General features: G+C 39.2%; 1 protein-coding gene across 16 annotated transcripts in view; it reads right to left on the bottom strand.

Annotated features, from left to right (window-relative positions):
- The window catches only part of LTBP1 (latent transforming growth factor beta binding protein 1), a 476,142-nt gene that overhangs the window by 221,145 nt on the left and 233,769 nt on the right, over positions 1-21,228 (bottom strand). For all 16 annotated transcript variants that reach the window (XM_053588228.1, XM_053588226.1, XM_053588219.1 and 13 more), the window contains 2 exons: positions 6,258-6,482; positions 1,452-1,726 (listed from right to left, as the gene is read on the bottom strand). In XM_053588228.1, the coding sequence (XP_053444203.1) occupies positions 1,452-1,726; positions 6,258-6,482 (500 nt within the window). The remainder of the gene's footprint in view (positions 1-1,451; positions 1,727-6,257; positions 6,483-21,228) is intronic.

The following is a 21,228-nucleotide window of genomic DNA, read 5'->3' as shown; positions in this document are numbered from 1 at the left end:
TTATTTGTTTACTGGCTAAATAGGGCCTCCCAGCAAGAGCTATGTGAGCTGGTGCATTGTCGTGATGCAAGAGCCATGAGTCGGTGAAAACTTCAAGTTGTTTTCATCTAAATTTTTTCATGCAGCCTTTTCAGCACTTCCGTATAGTGAACTTAACTGTTGGTCCAACTGGTACAAATTCCTAATGGACAATCTATCAGATATTTTGAAAGGTTAGCAACATTGTTTTGACTCTTGCTTTGGACTAACAGAACTTTTTTGATCATGGAAAACTGATTGACTTCCATTGTGTGCTTTGATGCTTTGTGTCAGGGCTGCACTGGTTCAATCATGTTTCATCACCACTAATAACATGGCCCAACACACTGTCTTGCCTCTCCAAAAGGTCTTAGAAAACTTTGACTATCCTTTGCTTGTGTTCCTCAGTGAGCTCCCTCGGGACCATTTTTGTATACATCTTTCTCATGCCAAGATTTTCTTCTTCTTCTTCTTTTTTTTTTTTTATTAAGTCAGGGGGTGGTTTGACAGAAGAAGGGTAAAAGGTGGGATCATACCAAGATTTTTAGTTAAGATTCTCCTAACTGTATTAATATTTCCTTGGTCTTCTCTGCTTATCTCAGCCAGCCAATTATTTTGACCCATAATTGCACAAATTTTGCAATGTTTCTATCAGTTCTGCTTGTTATTGGCTGCACTGACCTCCCTTCATCAGTGACACTTTCCCTCCCTCAGAAAAATGCTCAATCCATTTGTATGTCACTTTCTTCATGGCATTATCCCCATAAATATGGACTAACATGTCCCTGATTTCATTTCCACTCTTACCAAGTTTAACAAGAAATTCAGTGTGTCTCACTACGGCACACGAAAACACATACAATAACACACGCTACTCAGCAAAACACTGCCACACATCAATATGAAAATAGCTGCGAGACACTGATAGACCAAAGTCACAAAACCTCACCAAGCTGTTTCCACAGTGCTGCCAAAGTAAGCACAAGGTGGCAAGTTTGCAAACTTAACTGTCAGACCTCATATCTACTGTATCTTAGCTCATGTCTGACGTACACTTTATACACAAACTATTCTAACGGAAAAAAATTATAAACATGCAATCATGGACTGCCAACATTTTGGAAGTTCACTACTAAAACTTATCCTACACATCAGGGATTTGCAAGCCTTTCCCGTAAAAGGCCATACAGTAAATACGTTAGGTTCTGTGGACCACATAATCTTGTTGGAACTGCTCAGTTCTGAAGTCATGGCATGAAAACACCTGTAGACAACATACAAATGAATGAATATAACTGTGTGCCAATGAAACTTTATTTACAAAACAGGCCCGTGGGTCACAGTTTGCCATTGAAAATCATGTTTACCAAGTCTGTTAAAATGATATCATATCTGGAATGCACTACTAAAACAGGCTGGGCATTGATGCTTACCTGTGAACCAATTGTTTCCTGGAAGCACCGGCCAAGCTGCGTCTTGGCAGCCACAGGATAGACGTGAGGAATGACCTGCTGGTGGGAGTAAGTGGAATGTACAGTCTGGGTCTTCTGGACAGGAAGCCCTTGGTAAGAGATTTGGGACTGGCCTGGTTGAGCTTCTTTTACCTTCTGGCCCGTTGGGCCATCAATTCTTGAAACCTGATGTATCTGAACTGATGCCTCGGGAGGGTGTTTCACATGGATATTGACTATGTTGGGAGGAAATTTCACTGAAATGGATTGGGAAGAAAATGTGTTAGTCATGAATAATTAATAGGTAAGTCAGAATGTTTAAAATAAGAAATATTATATTAACACACACTCACATATTTATACACATATATATCATAGGCAGGGTACAATACACATATAGTCAATGTATCTTTTTACTGTATAGTCATAAAAATTCTTCACAATGAAATGGTACACTCAAAATAAAAATTAAACTTGATTGTTATTGGCATATACAAAGTCTACTGACTTGTGGACGCTGATTTTATATCCTGAAACATTACTATATTTTTTGATGACTTCTAGGAGTCTTGTGGTTGAGTCTTTGGGATTCTCTAAGTATAAGATCAGCAAAGAAGGAGAGTATATGCCAATAACAGTCAAGATGAGAAGCTAATTAAGGACACAACTCCCTTCACCATAGTTTCAAAGAAAATGAAATACCTAGGAATATACCTAACGAAGGAAGTGAAGGACCTCTATAAAGAAAATTATGAAATCCTCAGAAAGGAAATAGCAGAGAATATTAACAAATGGAAGAACACACCATGCTCATGGATTGGAAGAATAGACATTGTTAAAATGTCTATACTTCTCAAAGCAATCTACCTATTCAATACCATTCCTATTAAAATACCAACATCATAGTTTCAAGATTTGGAAAAAATGATTCTGCATTTTGTATGGAACCAGAAAAAACCCCATATAGCTAAGGCAGTTCTTAGCAATAAAAATAAAGCCGGGGGCATCATCATACCAGATTTTAGGCTGTAATACAAAGCCATAGTGGTCAAGACAGCATGGTACTGGCACAAAAATAGAGACATAGACACTTGGAATCAAATAGAAAACCAGGAAATGAAACTAACATCTTACAACCACCTAATCTTTGATAAACCAAACAAGAATATACCTTGGGGGAAAGACTCTCTATTCAAAAAATGGTGTTGGGAGAACTGGATATCCACATGTAAAAGAAAACTGGACCCACACCTTTTCCCACTCACAAAAATTGATTCAAGATGGATAAAGGACTTAAATTTAAGGCATGAAACAATAAAAATCCTCAAAGAAAGTATAGGAAAAACACTGGAAGATATTGGCCTGGGGAAAGACTTCATGAAGAAGACTGCCATGGCAATTGCAACAACAACAAAAATAAACAAATAAACAATTAAACTGAAAAGCTTCTGTACAGCTAAGGAGACAACAACCAAAGCAAATAGACTACCTACACAAGGGGAAAGAATATTTGCATATTTTGGATCAGACAAAAGCTTGATAACTAGGATTTATAGAGAACTCAAATTAATCCACATGAGAAAAGCCAACAATCCCATATATAAATGGGCAAGAGACATGAATAGAACCTTCTCTAAAGACAGATAAATGGCTAATAAACATATGAAAAAATGTTCATCATCCCTATCTATTAGAGAAATGCAAATCAAAACCACCCTGAGATACCATCTAACCCCAGCGAGAATGGCCCACATCACAAAATCTCAAAACTGCAGATGCTGGTGTGGACGTGGAGAGAAGGGAATGCTTTTACACCGCTGGTGGGACTGCAAACTAGTACAACCTTTCTGGAAGGAAGTATGGAGAAACCTCAAAGCACTCAAGCTAGACCTCCCATTTGATCCTGCAATCCCATTACTGGGCATCTATCCAGAAAGAAAAAAATCCTTTTATCATAAGGACACTTGTACTAGACTGTTTATTGCAGCTCAATTTACAATCGCCAAAATGTGGAAACAGCCTAAATGCCCACCAATCCAGGAATGGATTAACAAGCTGTGGTATATGTATACCATGGAATACTATTCAGCTATTAAAAAAAATGGAGACTTTACATCCTTCGTATTAACCTGGATGGAAGTGGAAGACATTATTCTTAGTAAAGCATCACAAGAATGGAGAAGCATGAATCCTATGTACTCAATTTTGATATGAGGACAATTAATGACAATTAAGGTCATGGTGGGGGTGGGGGAAGGGGAGAGGAGAGAGAGGAAGAAGGAGGGAGGGTGGGGAAAGGAAGAGCAGAGAGAGGGTAAGAGGGAGGGGGTGGGGCCTTGGTGTGTGCCACACCTTCTGGGGGCAAGACACGATTGCAAGAGGGATTTTACCTAAAAAATTCAATCAGTGTAACCTGGCCTACTGTACCCTCAATGAATCCCCAACAATAAAAAAATAAATAAATAAATAAAATAAAATAAATAGGATTCTTCTAGAAAGAAGACCATGGAGCTTTGAAGCAAAAAATAAAATAAAATAAAATAAAAAATAAACTCGAGTTTACATTTTAAAAAACAAGACTACAATTATAAAGAGAAATTAAAACCTTTAACAGTAACAGTTCAGGAGATAAAAATATTCTTTTCAATAGAATTTTAAAACTCCACATCCACGCCAGCATCTGCAGTTTTCAGATTTTGTGATGTGGGCCATTCTCACTGGGGTTAGATAATATCTCAGGGTTGTTTTGATTTGCATTTCTCTAATATATAGAGATGATGAACATTTTTTCATGTGTTTGTTAGCCATTCGTCTGTCATCTTTAAAGTTCTATTCATGTCTCTTGCCCATTGATATATGGGATTGTTGGCTTTTTTCATGTGGATTAATTTGAGTTCTCTATAGATCCTAGTTATCAAGCTTTTGTCTGATTGAAAATATGCAAATATCCTTTCCCATTGTGTAGTTTGTCTCTTTGCTTTGGTTATTGTCTCCTTAGCTGTACAGAAGCTTTTCAGTTTAATGAAGTCCCATTTGTTTATTTTTGTTGTTGTTGCAATTGCCATGGCAGTCTTCTTCATGAAGTCTTCCCCCAGGCCAATATCTTCCAGTGTTTTTCCTATGCTTTCTTTGAGGATTTTTATTGTTTCATGCCTTAAATTTAAGTCCTTTATCCATCTTGAATCAATTTTTGTGAGTGGGGAAAGGTGTGGGTCCAGTTTCAGTCTTTTACATGTAGACATCCAATTCTCCCAACACACAGCCTAAATGCCCACCAACCCAGGAATGGATTAACAAGCTGTGGTATATGTATACCATGGAATACTATTCAGCCATTAAAAAAAATGGAGACTTTACATCCTTCGTATTAACCTGGATGGAAGTGGAAGACATTATTTTTAGTAAAGCATCACAAGAATGGAGAAGCATGAATCCTATGTACTCAATTTTGATATGAGGACAATTAATGACAATTAAGCTCATGGGGGGGGAAGCAGAAAGAGGGATGGAGGGAGGGGGGTGGGGCCTTGGTGTGTGTCACACTTTATGGGGGCAAGACATGATTGCAAGAGGGACTTTACCTAACAATTGCAATCAATTGTTTATTGTACCCTCAATGAATCCCCAACAATAAAAAAAAAAGAATTTTAAAACTATGCAATCTGTGCTGATTATTATCCCATACGTGAGTAAACTTTATCAAATGATAATAAGAAAGACTCAAGAGCTTGATTGCTTTTTAATTTCTCATAAAGTTTCTGTTGGAAAAATTGTAGGGTTTCTAAATTTCCATTTAAAGAGGAAACCCTAGCACTCTGGAGGTGGATTGCCTGTGCTCAGGAGTTCAAGACCAGCCTGAGCAAGAGTGAGACCCTGGCTCTAAAAATAGCCAGGCGTTGTGGCAGGCACCTGTAGTTCCAGCTACTTGGGAGGCTGAGGCAAAAGAATCACTTGAGCCCCAGAGTTTGAGGTTGCTGTGAGCTGCCACACCATGGCACTCTACCCAGGGGAACAAAGTGATACTCTGTCTCAAAAAAATAAAGAGGAAACCCTATTTCACCAAGCACAAGTCTCTTACCCTTAAATATGTTTGAGTACAATTTTGTGCTTCTCGTGACATACACACACAAATAACAAATTGTATTATTTTATTTCTGTAATAAGATTTATTTACTGCAGCTTTTAAAATCTCATCTTCTGACACAAAAATTCAGGTTTTAAGGACTAAGAGCCAATAACACTTCTCTGACCCCCTTTTAAAAATTGTGCATTAAAAAAAAAACACCAGGTTTAAAAGAATGAATTAGTCATAGCATTTTTGAGCTCCAAGTGACCTAGTTTATCTTCCTCTGCAGATGAACAAATTGAAGCCCTGTGAGGTTAAAGGACTATTTAAACCTAAAACCAAGCACTCTCCGATTACAAAATCCATCGAAAGGTCCCATGTGATCCACTCATCTGTTAATGCTGGAGAAGCCCGACCACCGTGTTGCTCATATTCCCAGGCCTTGCCAGAACAATGCACATCTATTAATTCTTGGTGCTAAGAGTCACTCAAGAAGGACAAGCCTTTTTCTTATTTCCTAGATTCTGATTCTCCATGGCCTAGAAAGTACTGCAGCCACACACCCAGCCCACATTCTGTCTCTACTGCCATTTCTCAGGCCACAAATCATGTACTGCTTTCTGCTTCAATACCAGCCCTAGTCATCTGTAGACACTTGGCTTCTGTGTGAGTTTGGCAGGTTAACACAGGCCTGGCAAAGGGGCAAAATGAGAAAAGCTTACCTTTGACTCCCTGCTGGCTGGTCATGGTCAGAGGCAGGGTATGTGTAGAATGAATGACATGCGTCCCCAGTGCCTTGCCTGGCTGCTGGGGATGCTGATAAAGCTTAGGCACACTGGCACCACGCACTGGGATCTGACAAAGCTTTCCTGTGAAATTTGGAGGGCACTGACATTTGTCCCTTGAACTGCACTGGCCACCATTCATACATGGAAGATGGCAAATTACTGTAAGAGAAAAGAGAAAATAGAGAGAGCTGGTTAGTCTCTCAAAGGCTAAGTAACAATCAGTTAACAAAATCCCCCAACACAGCCCATTGCAGCCATCACAGTCCCAGGACTTCAGAAATGATAAGCAAAGGAGTAAACACTATGCCAAAAATAATGTCTATTCTTCGTTGCCTTTTCTTTCCATCCTAAGTTACTTATCTCTCAGCTTGTGATTGTTCTCCCCCAATGATGAAAAGAAGACTTCGTAGAAAAAGAATATATTAATATGTACAGTAGCCACAAAGAATTACTGTCTACCACAGTGCCATTTTACATACCTCTTGCAATCTGAAATTACTTTGGTTTTCTATTTAATTACTAGCTTATTAATTGTCCTCCTAGTTTATAAACTCCTTTGGAACAAGAAGTATGTCTGGCTTACTAACCTTTAACTATTTAGCACCTGAAATAAGGGCTGGGCTGGCATGCACATTAGATAAATATTTATTTACAGAACAAATAACAAAATGAGAATGATAAAAAGATGACTAAAGATAACAATGGTGTTATGTATTATATACCTTCAAATAACTAAAAAGAAGATACTCAATGTTCCCAACACAAAGAAATGATAAATGTTTGAGATGATGGATATGCTAATTACTCTGATCTGATCACTATATATCACATATATCAAACATCACTATGTATCCCACAAATATGTACAATCATTATTCATCACCTGAAAAACTTACATTAAAAAATAGTAATATCTGACTAAAACGTTCTCTATGTAAGACACTGAACTAAGTGTTACCTGGGAGAGAAAAGAGAATAGCTTTGAATAACACTTTATAGGAATTTGCAATGTCATTGGGGTAACAAGACTCAGTAAATCCCAAAATTAGTTGGGAATTAACTTATTTCAAATGCCAAAAGATAAGAGAACATGTTGGCTGAAGAATTTTAAGAGGGGGTTTTTAAGTCTGGGTAAATTCCACTAATGTTCAACCTTTTTATCTCTAATGAATTCTTCCTATCAGCCTCTAAATGTCATCAGACTTTCACTGGCTTAAAATATATAATAAAAGACCCTCAACTCCCTAGCCTTCCAACTTCTACCTTCTTTAAATTCACTCATCCATGACCAGACATTCCAAAAGAAACATCTGTTCACTGTTCAACGCACTACCAATCTACATTCGGCCACGTTATGTGGTCCCTTCCCCAGTCCTTCTTCTACACAGAAACCATTCTTACTAAGGTCATTAATGGTCTCCAGGGTACAAAATCCAATGGACAGACTTCAGTCTTCCCTTGGTTTCCCTGGGCTAGCTACTTCATCTAGTTCCCCTTCCTGCTTGCTTATTCCATCTTATATGTATTGCAGACTCTGCTTTCTCTATTTCTCCTTTCAATGCTGAACAGCTTTAAGATCTCATCTTGAAATCCTTTTCTTCTAAGTCCACATATTCTTCCTCGAGACTCAATCTTGTCCTATGCCTATGTCACTCAAATTTATATTTTCTGGCCAAAACTTTCACCTGAAATTCAAACTGTCTTCTACTATATGTTGCCATGTAGATATCCACAGGTTCCTCAAACTCCTAATGTTCAAAAGTAAACTCATCACCTTCCCTCCCACACCTCTACCCACTAAGCAGCCCTTCACAAAACCCTGGCTGCCACTTCCCAGGGCTAACCTATTCAAGCTTTCATCCTGGAAGTCCTCCCCTCTAAACATTCACCACGGATGTCCACTTCCTTCGTGATGGAGCGCCAGTGCAGCCTTCTCACTGATGAATCTCACCTCCTTCTCCACAGCACAGCTACACTGAACTTGGCTACGTTCTTCAGCTTTCAGTGCCCTGTCACGTCTCTAGAGCTTTATCCACACTGAACCCTATGCCTGGAACACCTCTCCATCTGGCTCCCTCAACTACCTGATGCCTACTTTTTTCAGACTCTGCTCTAGAAGCACTGCCAGGTGCCCCCGATCTAGTTGTGACACCTTTCCTCTGTGCTTCTGGACTCTCACCCACTACCCACCACTCTACAAACTGAACTGCATGACAACTGTCCGACTGCTTCTCTAGCTGCCACGCTGGACCACAGCTGTGTGAGGTCTGGGGATTTGTCTTGTTCTTGTTTACTCCTCCCATATGGCTCAGAGTCTAGAAGGAATGAACAGAGTCTAGTCTACTACTTGGTCAAATACCATTCTAGGCAACAGAGAAGATTCAGTCCCCACCTTTCAAAAACTTAAGAGCTAAATGGAGAACTTTTTTTTAAAATTGGCATAGAGTCTCACTTTGTCACCATTGGTAGAGTGTCGTGGCATCATAAATCACAGCAACCTTAAACTCCTGGGCTCAAATGATCCTCTTGCCTCAGCCTCCGGAGCAGCTGGGACTAGGATGCCTGTCACAATGCCCAGCTATTTTTTTTTAGAGAAGGGATCTCACTCTTGCTCAGGCTGGTCTCAAACTCCTGAACTCAGGCAATCCACCTGCCTCAGCCTCCCAAAGTGCTGGGATTACAGGCATGAGCTACCATGCCCAGCTCTAAATGGGGAAATCAAATAATATATGATAGCTAAAAATACAGATGAGTAAATAAGTGACAATTGGAAAATACAAAATAGAAATCCTTTGAAACTTCAAAGAGGAGAAAAGATATTTCTAGGAAGTCAAAATGGAGTTCATAGGAGAGATCATTTGGGAGAAGTCTTTGAAACTGGGTGAGATTCAGAAAACACAGAGAAAGGGAACAGGCATGATTGGGACACAGTGAGTAAATCTGTCTTCTTGTTGAAACTCTGGGTTCTTGAAGGAAAGGAAGAGATCAGATGATAAACTGTAAGGAAGAAGCTCAAGTCAGACCTTGGAAGTCAGTACCGGCTTGCTCTGCAGTCAGTAAGTCATACTGGAGGCTTCAAGCACAGGATTAAGCATGGCTGAGAGAGCGAGTGTTCCCAGAAGATTACTCCAGTGACGGCATCAGGGTTAGTCAGAAAGAAGAGAGTCTATAGTGGGAAAGTCAGTTAAGAAATTATTATAATAATTAAAATATAAACTGAAGAACACTAATTAGGATGATGGAAACAGGAATTGAAAGAAATGTACAGTAATATAATGCTGGCAGGTAAGTCAGCAGAACTTGGAGATGGACAAAGGAGGAAAATGGCAGACCAAAGAAGAGGGGAGAAAGCGGAGGAGGAAGGAGAGAGGTGGAAAAACCACTAGGGTGACAAGCCAGAAACTATGTTCAGAGGCCAGGGCTGCAGGTGAGTCCAAATTCCCAGCCAGGTGGAATCTGGAAAAATACTTTCACTAGTGCCTGAGCTACGCTGTAACGTCCTGGGTAAGAGAAGGGAAAGTTAAAGCTGACGTAAGGTTGAGTCAATGACTTTGAAACTCCCAGTTTAGGTGAGAATTGAATTCCCTACACTATGTGGGCTCAATGTGGAATGTGAAGACAAAAAAGCTGGGCCAAGATTTAAATGTACTACAAATAATTGACACCAGGAGTAAAGGCACTCCTGACTTCACATGGTTCCAATATGCATGAATTTCAGTTACCACAATTTAGTTAAATAATTATAGTTCCCCAACCAACAACATGGTTCAAAACTCTAGTCACCACGGTATACCAATGGATTGAATGCGTCAAATATCACTGCTAGCTCTTTGGTCCACAAATCGCAATGTCTATAACAGAAGTTTATCATGAGCAACATGATCAATCATGTCACTTCTTTCAAAGGCTGTCAGGGATTTGTCACCAAATCGGTCATTCAGGTCAGGCACAGACAGCAAAGATGGGAGTTCTCTTGAAGTGATACAATCGTGGACATTTTACATAGTGGGTAATCAAAGGACAGTGTGGGCCAACAAAAAGTAATGTGCAGCAAAGAAATACAAAGTGATAAACGGGAAGGTTGTTGTGAAGAAAAGGATGAAGATGTCCCAAACAAAGTAACATTAAAGGAACTCTTAAACATCTCAGGACCAGCTTTCAATGTTTTACCCAGACTTAAAAAGGAGCATGACAGTTCACTAAAGGAAAGAAAAAATACTCTATAGCCTAAGTTACATGATTAAAAGAAAGCAAATGGGTTCAAATTATTCCTAAGTTTTACTCAAAGAAATAAAATGCTTTAATTCTCAATATTTCTAACAATTAAGTTACAAAGTAATAAATATTAGCTGTATTATTTTTTCATTTCCCTATATAGTGATAATATACACTAAAAAAATTTTAATGTTTGGCAAAAATGTTTAACGATCATAAAACTCATAATTTTTCAATTGGTTATTAAGAAGCAAAGTGAGAACCACTTATAATTTATATGAGAATAACTTCATATGTACAAACATTTTTAAAAAAAGAAACATAAACCAACTGACTTTTATTAGATATTTCTAGTATCAATAGCAGACTTGAAATCTAACATGAATTTAAGAAGGTAGATTGTTTAAATCTATATATAAACCCCTGGGATAACTTTCAAATAACTGATTCAAGGATTACACTAGCATAAGTTAATACAGCAATAATCCCTCAATTCTAATAACCCTATCTCTCTCTAGTTATTAAAAAAAAAAAAGTTTCTACTTGGCTTACATCAACCGATTAAAGTCCACTATTTATAACACTTTATGAATAAGAAATAAAAAATCTGTTCTCCTTTCCAGCATTTTCTAAAATCTAAATGATAATATAAAGCCCTTTGCCTCAGCTCTATGAGTACACATTGAACTCTCAGAAGCAAGTAATCTTTTTACACCTAACTAGTCTTTTAAATCAAAGAGAACAAATTTAAAATCAACCTACAAACTTCAGGATTTAACTGAATAGTTTCTTTCTGTTTAAAAAGTTCTAGCCACTCTCAAAATAGCATCAACTGATGGATGGATCATCTGAGCTGCTGGACTCCAGCAAAATCTTCTCAGAACATAAAGAGGAAAAAGAGTAAGGTTGATTTCAGAGGCCTTGTGGTATGCATGTTGTAAGTTCAGCTACAGCACGTTTATTTTAGAAAACATAACTAGAACTTGTGACATAGAATGGTAGCTGAGACATGCCATAAGCTTGTCAGCTTGACACTTGGCTGACCGTTACCGTAATTCACCGTATTGAGAGCTATGTGGCCCTTCAGCCTGTCATTCCAGAAAGTGTAATTTTGTGACAACCACTCAAAAGTATCTCATGGTACCACTATGAAAAGTCAAAAGGAGTAAACGAATTCATGCTGAAAGAATAAGAAGCTGGGCTTTTAAATATGTCACCAGCATTTCAGCTGTATTCTATCATTCACTTGGTCTATAAAACAACTTGTGGTGTTCATGAATATTCACATTTTGCGCCTCAGATCAGAACCTAGTTTAAACAAACAAATATTAATGACTTATGTAAGAAGATGGGCAAAGTGGATTTTCTAAAAATGTGTACCATAAAAAGGTAGACTCTACCTCTTTCTTTCCTGTTATCTTAGCTGACTATAAAAACACTTCAGCTGCTTGTTCCCAAAAGGCACTCTGAGAATGTTCCTGACCTTCCATTGCTGTATGCTGGCTGCTTCACCCACGCTCCGGCTTTCTGTGCCAGCAGAAAGTTTCGAGTTATTGTGGCTAAGGCAGAACAGGGAAACCAACCTCTGAGTGAAAGAAACCCTGTATCTGTCAAGTCACAGGACAGACACACACGATTTTGATTTGAATAGCTACTTAAACTTCCCCATTTATCTCTGATAAGAAAACTAATGTTTCCTTAAAGGCCTTCAGGACTTTTGTTGCTATCCCTTGCAGAGGGGAAAAAGGAGGGGAGTAAATTTTTTTAGAAAACAAAAGTTAACACTTTATTTCTCTCCCTTTCATACAGACAGTGGGTTAATACTGTGGCTGCTGAAAGCTTTCAGACAACACATACTTTATATAATAATTAAATGCTATAGGAAACCATTCCTCACTTTAAGAAGCTATGCCACGCTAAACAAAACTATACTATATTCATGGCTTTTAATTTAGCATATATCACAAACAAGGGGGGGAGAGCTGGAATCTAAGAAAACAGTCTCTCTCTTCTGAGACAGGAACTTGGTAGACCCTCCACAAGATGAAGGAGAGATGTACACAGGCTGGGCTTCTCCTTGTGGAATACAGATTCCTCAGCGCAGTGCTCGGAAATCACCTGCTGTCAAATTCTTAATGATCCGTCTGCTAACTCAGAGACTTCGTCAAAAACACACCTGAGATGGCACTGCAAACTAATACAACCTTTTTGGAAGGAAGTATGGAAAATCCTCAAAGAACTCAAATTAGACCTCCCACTTGACCCATGATGCCATTACTAGGTATCTAGCCAGAAGGAAAAAAAAATCATTTTACCATAAGGACATTTGCACTAGACTGCTTATCATAGGTCAATTTACAGTCACCAAAATGTGGAAACAACCTAAATGTCCACCAACCCAGGAACGTATTAACAAGATGTGGTATATGTATACTATGAAATACTATTCAGCCATTAAAAGAGATGGAGACTTTACAGCTTTTGTATTAACCTGGATGGAGTTGGAACACATTCTTCTTAGTAAAGTATCACAAGAATGGAAAAGCAAGAATCCAAAGTACTCAATTCTAATATGAAGCCAATGGACAATCTAATACCAACATAAGAGGAAAAACTCAAATCAATTCAAGGTGGGGGTGGGGATATGAGGGAGCAAGAAGAGGGGAAGACCAGGGGATGGGTGTGCTCCCACTCAATGGGCACAGGTTAGGGTGTGTGGCATACCTCTTGGGGGCAGGACATAATAATTCTAAGGGAGACTTTACCTAACAAACTCAAACAGCGCAACCTAATTTTTTGTACCCTCAATTAACCTGAAATGATTTAAAAAAAAAACAAAAACACAAAAACATATGACTTAGGATGGTCTGGTACAACCTGTCCAAGGAGGTAAAATTTCAGCTAAACCTAAAAAGGAAAGAATCCAGCGATGGGAACTGTTGGCAGCAAGTGTTTATAGAAGAACCCACAACATGAGCTAAGACCTTGAGAAAGTGAAAGGAGGCTGAAGTGGAAGGAGTGTGGAGCTGAGAGGGAGACAAGGCGGTTTCAGGGACAGACAAGCACCAGGTTCCTACTGTGTCCACAACAATAGGCAGTCTATAAAAGTAGGTATAGTAAAACAAAAAAGAAATCAGTTTACACTTAGGACCGGAGGCAGATCTGAATCACAAGGATACAGAAAGCTGTAGGATCCCTCCTGTGCGTGTTAAATGTCCACTCCAAATTTGGCTTGGAATTCCTAACCTTACTTTTTACATTTGTATGCAACTGTTTAGCCAACTTCATATTAAATATCTGAAAGCAATAATTTAGAATTCATTAATTACATAATAATCCTGTAGGTAAGAGGGGTTTTTTGTTCTTTGGTTGTTTTATACACACGACAGAAGAGACTAGTATTCCTTATAAGACATGCACAAACACACACACACAAAACAGAGTTCCAAAGACATCTTGGGGGCAAAGAGAAAAGGCTTAAATAAGAGAGCTGCAAATGCAGCCACCATCCTCTCCCCACAAGTGAGCATCTCTTTGATTTTTTTTGAAGAATATATACATTTTTAGACATCAGACATACAAATTTACACATCACAGTTTCATTGCTTTGTAATAAAAACACTTCTACTTTGTATTTTAAAAGGACTAAGAGACTTCATAAATATTTATAGTAACCATTTTTAAATTCTAGATGGAGAAGGGACTTTTTGAAAAAGCAATGGAAAGCATGCTGGAGGATGTAGGAAAGCTCTCATATCTGCCAACATGTTGGGAGAGGAGGGGAGTCATTAAAAGGAGGCTATTTTGTAGCACATACCTCCGAACTCCACTGTTACCATCACTAACCAACATGGGGGCGAGATACCATACCAGCATCATTTTTAGCCATTGGTTTGTCTACCTGATCAAACAGGGCCTTCTCTTTGTTTTACCTGCTTTGAAAATTAATAAGCCCACTTTCATTCCCTCCCCACATATCCAATACTAAGTACATTGGGCTAATGTTAAAGTAAATTCAGCTTTCCACAAGTGCAAAATATCAACCTTAATGCAAACCAAATCTCCAAGAATGCCATTCATTTTTAATGTTGGTGGACATTAGTAAATATTTCAATACCACATTCTGTTCATAATCCAGGAGATATGAAGTCCTATCACACATACCACCGGTTCCAGCTTGCATTGAGGCCATTCATCATCTCAACTTTGTTTGTGGCTTTCTGTTCATTTATCAACAATCTCACCAGTGCTGTGGGCTATCCAACTAGATCTCAGCATTTTCATAACCCAAGGAGTTCCATACATCAACTGTATCATAAAATTGCACTCTGCACCGTTCTTCACGGGTGCTGTCGCTGTTGCTATCTCCTAATAATTCTCAAACACACATGCTCTTTTATCCTTAGAAGAAACACAGAAATATCTGCAGGCTGCAGAGACAGTAAAAACACAAATCCCAAACACCTTCAACTGGGAGCCTCCTTTGCTAACAATCTTCAAAAACTTTAAAAATCATTTTGTAGATGACAGTGTCCTCATCTGCAAAAGGCACATTCAGTAGCCGCGTGCTACACTCCACAGGCTCTTTTCCATCCCTGAAATTCTGGCTGTCAAATTCCAACTAGGTTAGTAAATATAGTAAAATTCATATTTTCTCATTTCATCTAATGTGATTGGCAGGATTCAAATAAAACATTTACCTAGCCAAATGTAAGCTATGGAGAAGGAGCTGGAGTTGATCTATTGAGGGAGGTGCTTTCTTTTGATTTTTAATCAGACACTGATTTAAATGTAGGCTTCATACTTACGAACAAAGTCCTTAACAAAATGTTCATGATTTACAAAAAGTTGACTTTGCTTAGGGAAGCATACACTGAAGGAGGAGGTTTCAATCTGCCCATAAAGTGCTACAATTTCCATGGAGCTACTGAAAGGGACCAGCTAGATAGTCTGATTCAGCCAGGTGGAGGTGGCTCACACCTGTAATTCTAGCACTTGGGAAGTCATGGCAGGTGGATTGCCTGAGCTCACAGGTTCGAGACCAGCCCGAGCAAGAGCAAGACCCCCATCTTTATGAATAGCCAGGTGTTGTGGCCAGAGCCTGTAGTCCCAGCTACTCAGGAGGCTGAGGCGAGAGGATTACTTGAACCCAATAGTTTGAGGTTGCTGTGAGCTGTCACACCATGGGACTCTACTGAAGGCAACAAAGTGAGACTCTGTCTCAAAAGTAAATAAATAATAAATCATCTGATTCAACCACCTTCCTATCCAGAAAAGAAGTGAGGTCCAGAGATTGTGTACATTTATGGTATGAGAAACAGGTTTCCTGAGTCCCGATTGAGGGCTCTTTCCCACACCTCTTCTGACAGAGGCGGCTCATTACGTCCCATAGGTCTCACCACACCGTCTGCGCCATGCCCTTCGCCAGACTTCTGTCACAGGTGCAGGTGGTTTTTTATAACTGGTAACAGGGGTACTGCAATGGAGCTTTAACTGAGACTGAGGGTTTGTCCACTTGCATGTCAGGTATACTTGGGACATTTCCCAGGGATCTCAATACATGAGTTGGTCCACTTTGAGACTTCTTTATTAGCAGGACAAAGGAATTTTCTGGAGGCACTGGAGGAAGACAGGAGCAGAGTCAAGAACAATGAAACAGAAAAGGAAATGAACAGCGCTTATTGTAGAGTGCACACGCAGAACACTTTCATTTCTGAAAAAAGTGCTATCGCACACTGCTGGTCTATCGCCAGAAGTCAGCAGTGAGAGCAAGAAGCTCTGCAAGGGTTTGTTCATTCGAGGACTATTTATTTTCTGTCTACCATGAGCCAGACGCTCCTAACGTTTGGCAAACATCCATAAACAAGAGACTAAAATCACTGCCCTCATGGCGTTTATGTCCTATAATCTCACAGACTTTGTGAGACTCAGCACCAGCAGCATTGCCTTGGGGCCCAGGAGAGGGTGGGAGAACAAACTGTTCTCTCCGCTCTGTGGGGGAACCAAGCACTTCTCTGGAACTTCAAGGGAGGATGAAGGGCAAAGAACCAGTGCTCTGGGGAGGAGCCCTTCCATGGGGCAATGGGAAGACTCCCAGGGGACTCCATCTGAAGTGAACCTCAGAGGGTGTCAACAGGAAGACCATGGCAGCTGCTATGTGGTAGGGAATATGGGGCACCCCATGGGGCTCCTCAGAAACACCCAGAAGGTGCAGAGAGGATGAAGGTGAGCAAACGAGGGTTCTGACTTGCTTGTTCTCATTCATCTACATGTACAGACACACTCATAAAGCCAGAGTGATGTTCACATTACAGCTATAATCATTACAGTCTACATTTGCATTCTTTTATCACTACATTGCCTTCAAGCTGTTATGTGCTATGCTTTGCTTGACCATTGATATTCTTAGTAGCTATAACATATTCATAGCCTTTCCTTAATTGTCTTCTTAGGTTGAATTTCCTTTTAACTATTAAGATAAAGCTATCATGGGAACACTATAACTGTAATTATTAAAAGCCATAAAAGGAACATTGGAACATTCTCAAGCAGACACTGCATTTTGCCATGTATAATGGACTCTGGTGTATACTGTGCACCCATGTATTTGGCCCAAACCTTCAGGGGAAAAAAAATCTTTCATTTTAATTTTCTAATTCAAATTTGTGTTTGTTTATATTTAAGCACTTGGTTTTTTACACTGTAAAGGAATTTTGGCATTTGTTTTTTAACATACTATGGTACAAGAAATTTCATGTAACAAATAATTATACAAATACAAGAAGAGATACAAGGTACAAGAAATTTTATGTACCGGTAACGAATTTATAGTATTTACACATCAGAACAGGCCAGGAGCTCTTTGTCACTGTGACTATCAGAAGTATCAGATTCTTCAATTTCTACACGAAGAGTCACTTCCTTCATCCCAGTAAATTTCATCCTTCTCAATTCCATCCACAGCATTGCTGATGCTGCATTTTATGTCAGAACAACTTCCTTCTTGACATCATTCCTTAGGATCCAATCGCAAACCTAACTGTAGGTGTTAAATCATTACCAACTGACTATACCCATGACATCCACTCTTTCTTCACTGGAGCCTTAAAGGGCTTGTTTACTGACACATGAAAAGGTTGCAGATGGCTGGTTAGCACAACAGGTATCACAGCAAGTTGGGTTTTCATGTCCACTGCAATTGCTTTCAACATTTACCAAGGGATTTGCCAATAGTTTTTAAAAGTATCAACTAGATTGCTAGCTCCTGCCTAAAGTATACAAAGAGAAATAGGTCTCTCTTTGTTGGCTGAAAATGCTTTCCTTGCAAATCCGTCATTAAGTGCAAATGGACTCCTGCTCTTGGACTCCTGGGCCCCAAAGCAATGCTGCTGGTGCCAAGTCTCGCAAGGTCTGAGATTATAGAACACAAATGTCACAAGGGCAGAACTGATAACCATATTTCAGGGGATTAGTTTGCAGACAGATATGGCTGTTATATTCTAGAGTTACGCTTTTAATGGACAAGCACAAATAAAAGAATTAAAAACATTTATATAGATACGGAGTTAGTACTACCCATGTGTAATGTGCATCCTTCTTTTCCCCTCAAAAATTTGGGCAAAAAAGTGTATGTTAAACATGGCAAAATATGGTAGTTTCATCCTTCTTAGTAATTATTTTCTCACATATTCAACTGAACTTCCTGATTGCTTCGTGAGCACTAGGCAACATGCTAGGAGGTACACTGAGCAAGCTGTTATCCCTCCAAGTATCTGATCATAACCTGTTTCAACACTAAAGGAACTGTCTCATCGTGGAGAAGACACGTAGCACAGACATGAAGAGCAGGAGCCTGCATCAGACTACCAGGACTCGGAATCCCAATTCCATCAGGGTAGGAACTTGGCTAAATTATTTAATGTTTTCTTTTGCCCCATATCTTCACCTGCAAAATGAGAATAATAATTACATATGGCCTTATGTGGTTGTTATGTGGCACGAATGAGTTCATATATTCAAAGCCTTTAGAGTCAGCCCATAGTCAGTGCTCAGAAAATGTTAGGCACCATCATCAACTTCAGTGAGCAGGGGCACAATGGGAACACATTTCAGCTTCCCAAAAGCCAAACTAGCATATGGGCAACAAAAAGGATGTCATATTCTTACAGTCAGTCAGGGCGTGCCATATACTGCACACTCTTTCATCTGTACTCTTCCCAGAATTGAGTGCAGAGCTGTTGAAATTCTCAGTATCACCATAGAATAATCTTCCAAAAAGAGTATGTCAATTAGTAATATCAATAGCAGTACATTAGCATATGAAATTCACAACTATCTGCTAACAAATGGACTTTACAAAATATTTCTTCTATTAATTCACTAACTGCAAGATAACTACTAAGCTATAAACATTTTTCTTAAAATCTAATCTATACACGGTAGCCATAAGTTCATGTGCAGTTTTATTTATGGCCACCCTGTATGACCACAATGCTAATTTTGCATGTCTTCACTAAGATTTTGAACATTCTCCACGTACTTTCTTACTGTTTTTATTTCTCCTTGTTCATCTTTTTATCCATATGTTTTAACCTCTCTCTTAGAGTTTTAATGATTTTTTTTTAATTTCATGATGGTTTTATGGATTTATGGATTTTTCCTACTGATGAAAATATCTTTGTTGATCTATTTCCTGTCCATTTTAGTTTGTCTTGGATACACAAATTTTGCTTGGTTAGTTGCTCTTCTATCACTAAGTTTGTAAGTTCTTATCTCTGTAACACATTCTATTATTTCAATCCTTGAAAAGCTATTACCCCTCCAAGTATTTGATAAGTAACCTATTTCATGGTAATGTTTTGGATTATTTTCTTCTCTTTCTTCCTTAATTTATTTAACTCACTCCATCTGGAGTTTTTAGCCAGATATGCATAAATATGGATTACAACTAATTTTGAACCAAAATTATCTAAATATCTTAATATTAGTTATTAAGTAAAACGTCCGTTCCCATTTTTTTTTTTTAAAAATAAGCAGTTATTTTGAACAGAAGGATTCAAAGGGGGAGAGAGACATAATGTGGTGGAAAGAGAAATAAAATCTGGCAGTTCTGGGTGGAGTTAGGAAGGGAAGAACAGAGAAAGCATCCAGGGTGAAAAAGCACAAAGACCTACGAGGACAAACACGAAACCAGAGACACATTCCCCAAGGGACGTGAAAGAAGAAATACACTGGGCAATAAAATGAAATGGGGTCTGTAAAATTCAGTCACATGCCAGAAGGAATAAATTCTGGGTAGACAATGTTTGGGAACCACTAATATAAACAAAATCCGCATGGTCCATCTACAGCTTTCGTTTTATTCCCACCCTCCACGGATCATTACTTTCCCATGGCTCCCCCACAACTGTGCTGCCACAGCCAAGGCCTATTTTTCTATCCTGGTCTTCAAATTTCTTTTCAAGGGCAGGGATCCCTTTCCATCCTCTCTTCTGAGTAGCAAGCTATCACGGACAGCATGGGAGTACAGGTAGGCGAGGCTGGGAGGCAGCGCAAAGGTGTCAAAATCACCAGGATTCGGCAAGTATCCATTCTAAAGGACATGAACTAGGCCGCATAGCTGTTGGAGAGACATTTAAGAAGCTCAGCCTCAGATCTTTCTAGATACCTCAACTGAAAAACCCTTAGGCAGGAAAACAGGCTCCTGATACCTTTTCTTACTAAAAAGGGATCATGCCCAAAACACCCAGGCTAATTGTGGCCTTTAAATCTTACACAAAACACCTAGAGAAAACTGGTTTTAGAGCCCTCTAGGGCGTAGTGGGTTCACCATTCCAAGGACCAATGGGTTTCAAAGTTTACATGTAAATCAAAGGAGAGAGGCGAAGTCCAGATAGTGATTGCCTCGACAGCTCAAAACGAAAATGGGCTGAATAACCAAGAATTGTTTCCATAATTTAGATACTGGTATCTACTTTAGTGGATGAGAAAATAACAGATTTTCCTTTTCTTTCTTTTTTTTTTTTTGGTTTTGGCCTTTAGATCTGCAGGCCTTAGTTGAAAAAATTGAAGTCTGGGGTAAAAAACGGCTTTTCACAAATATCAAATGTTAAAAATGTGTGAGACTGCATCATAAATTTCACTTCATAACCTCTTAGATTAAAAAAATTTTAATTCAGATTGCTTATCTTACACAGCATCCATTTTCCGTTCTTATAACTATGTGTAAAGAGCAATGAGTGATGAGAATGTCTAATAGTAAATAGAAAATGATTTACAGATATGATCACAAACTCAAATGGAGAGCACAGAGTTTCCCAAGTAGTTTCTAACTGGATCACTCCTTCAGAGAAAGATTCATCTGAGCAGAAAGCCAAGCACATCAATTTCTTGTTTGACTATTTCAGAGAGTCCCTGTTTCACCAGTGGAAGAAATCTGCAGAGCACACTCACGGCAGAAGACCATACTGGTCTCTACCTAGCTCCTGGTCCCCCAGGCTCTTACCTGCTGCATGACCACCAACCCCAGGATCTTACCTGCTACATGACCACCCCGCCACCCCCACTCTTACCTGCTGCATGACCACCCCGCCACCCCCACTCTTACCTGCTGCATGACCACCCCGCCACCCCAGCTCTTACCTGCTGCATGACCACCACCCCACCCCCGCTCTTACCTGCTGCATGACCC

The sequence above is a fragment of the Nycticebus coucang genome, chromosome 4 (genome assembly GCF_027406575.1).
Source record: "Nycticebus coucang isolate mNycCou1 chromosome 4, mNycCou1.pri, whole genome shotgun sequence".
NCBI classification, from domain to species: Eukaryota; Metazoa; Chordata; class Mammalia; order Primates; family Lorisidae; genus Nycticebus; species Nycticebus coucang.
This window is presented reverse-complemented; position numbering and strand designations above follow the sequence as displayed.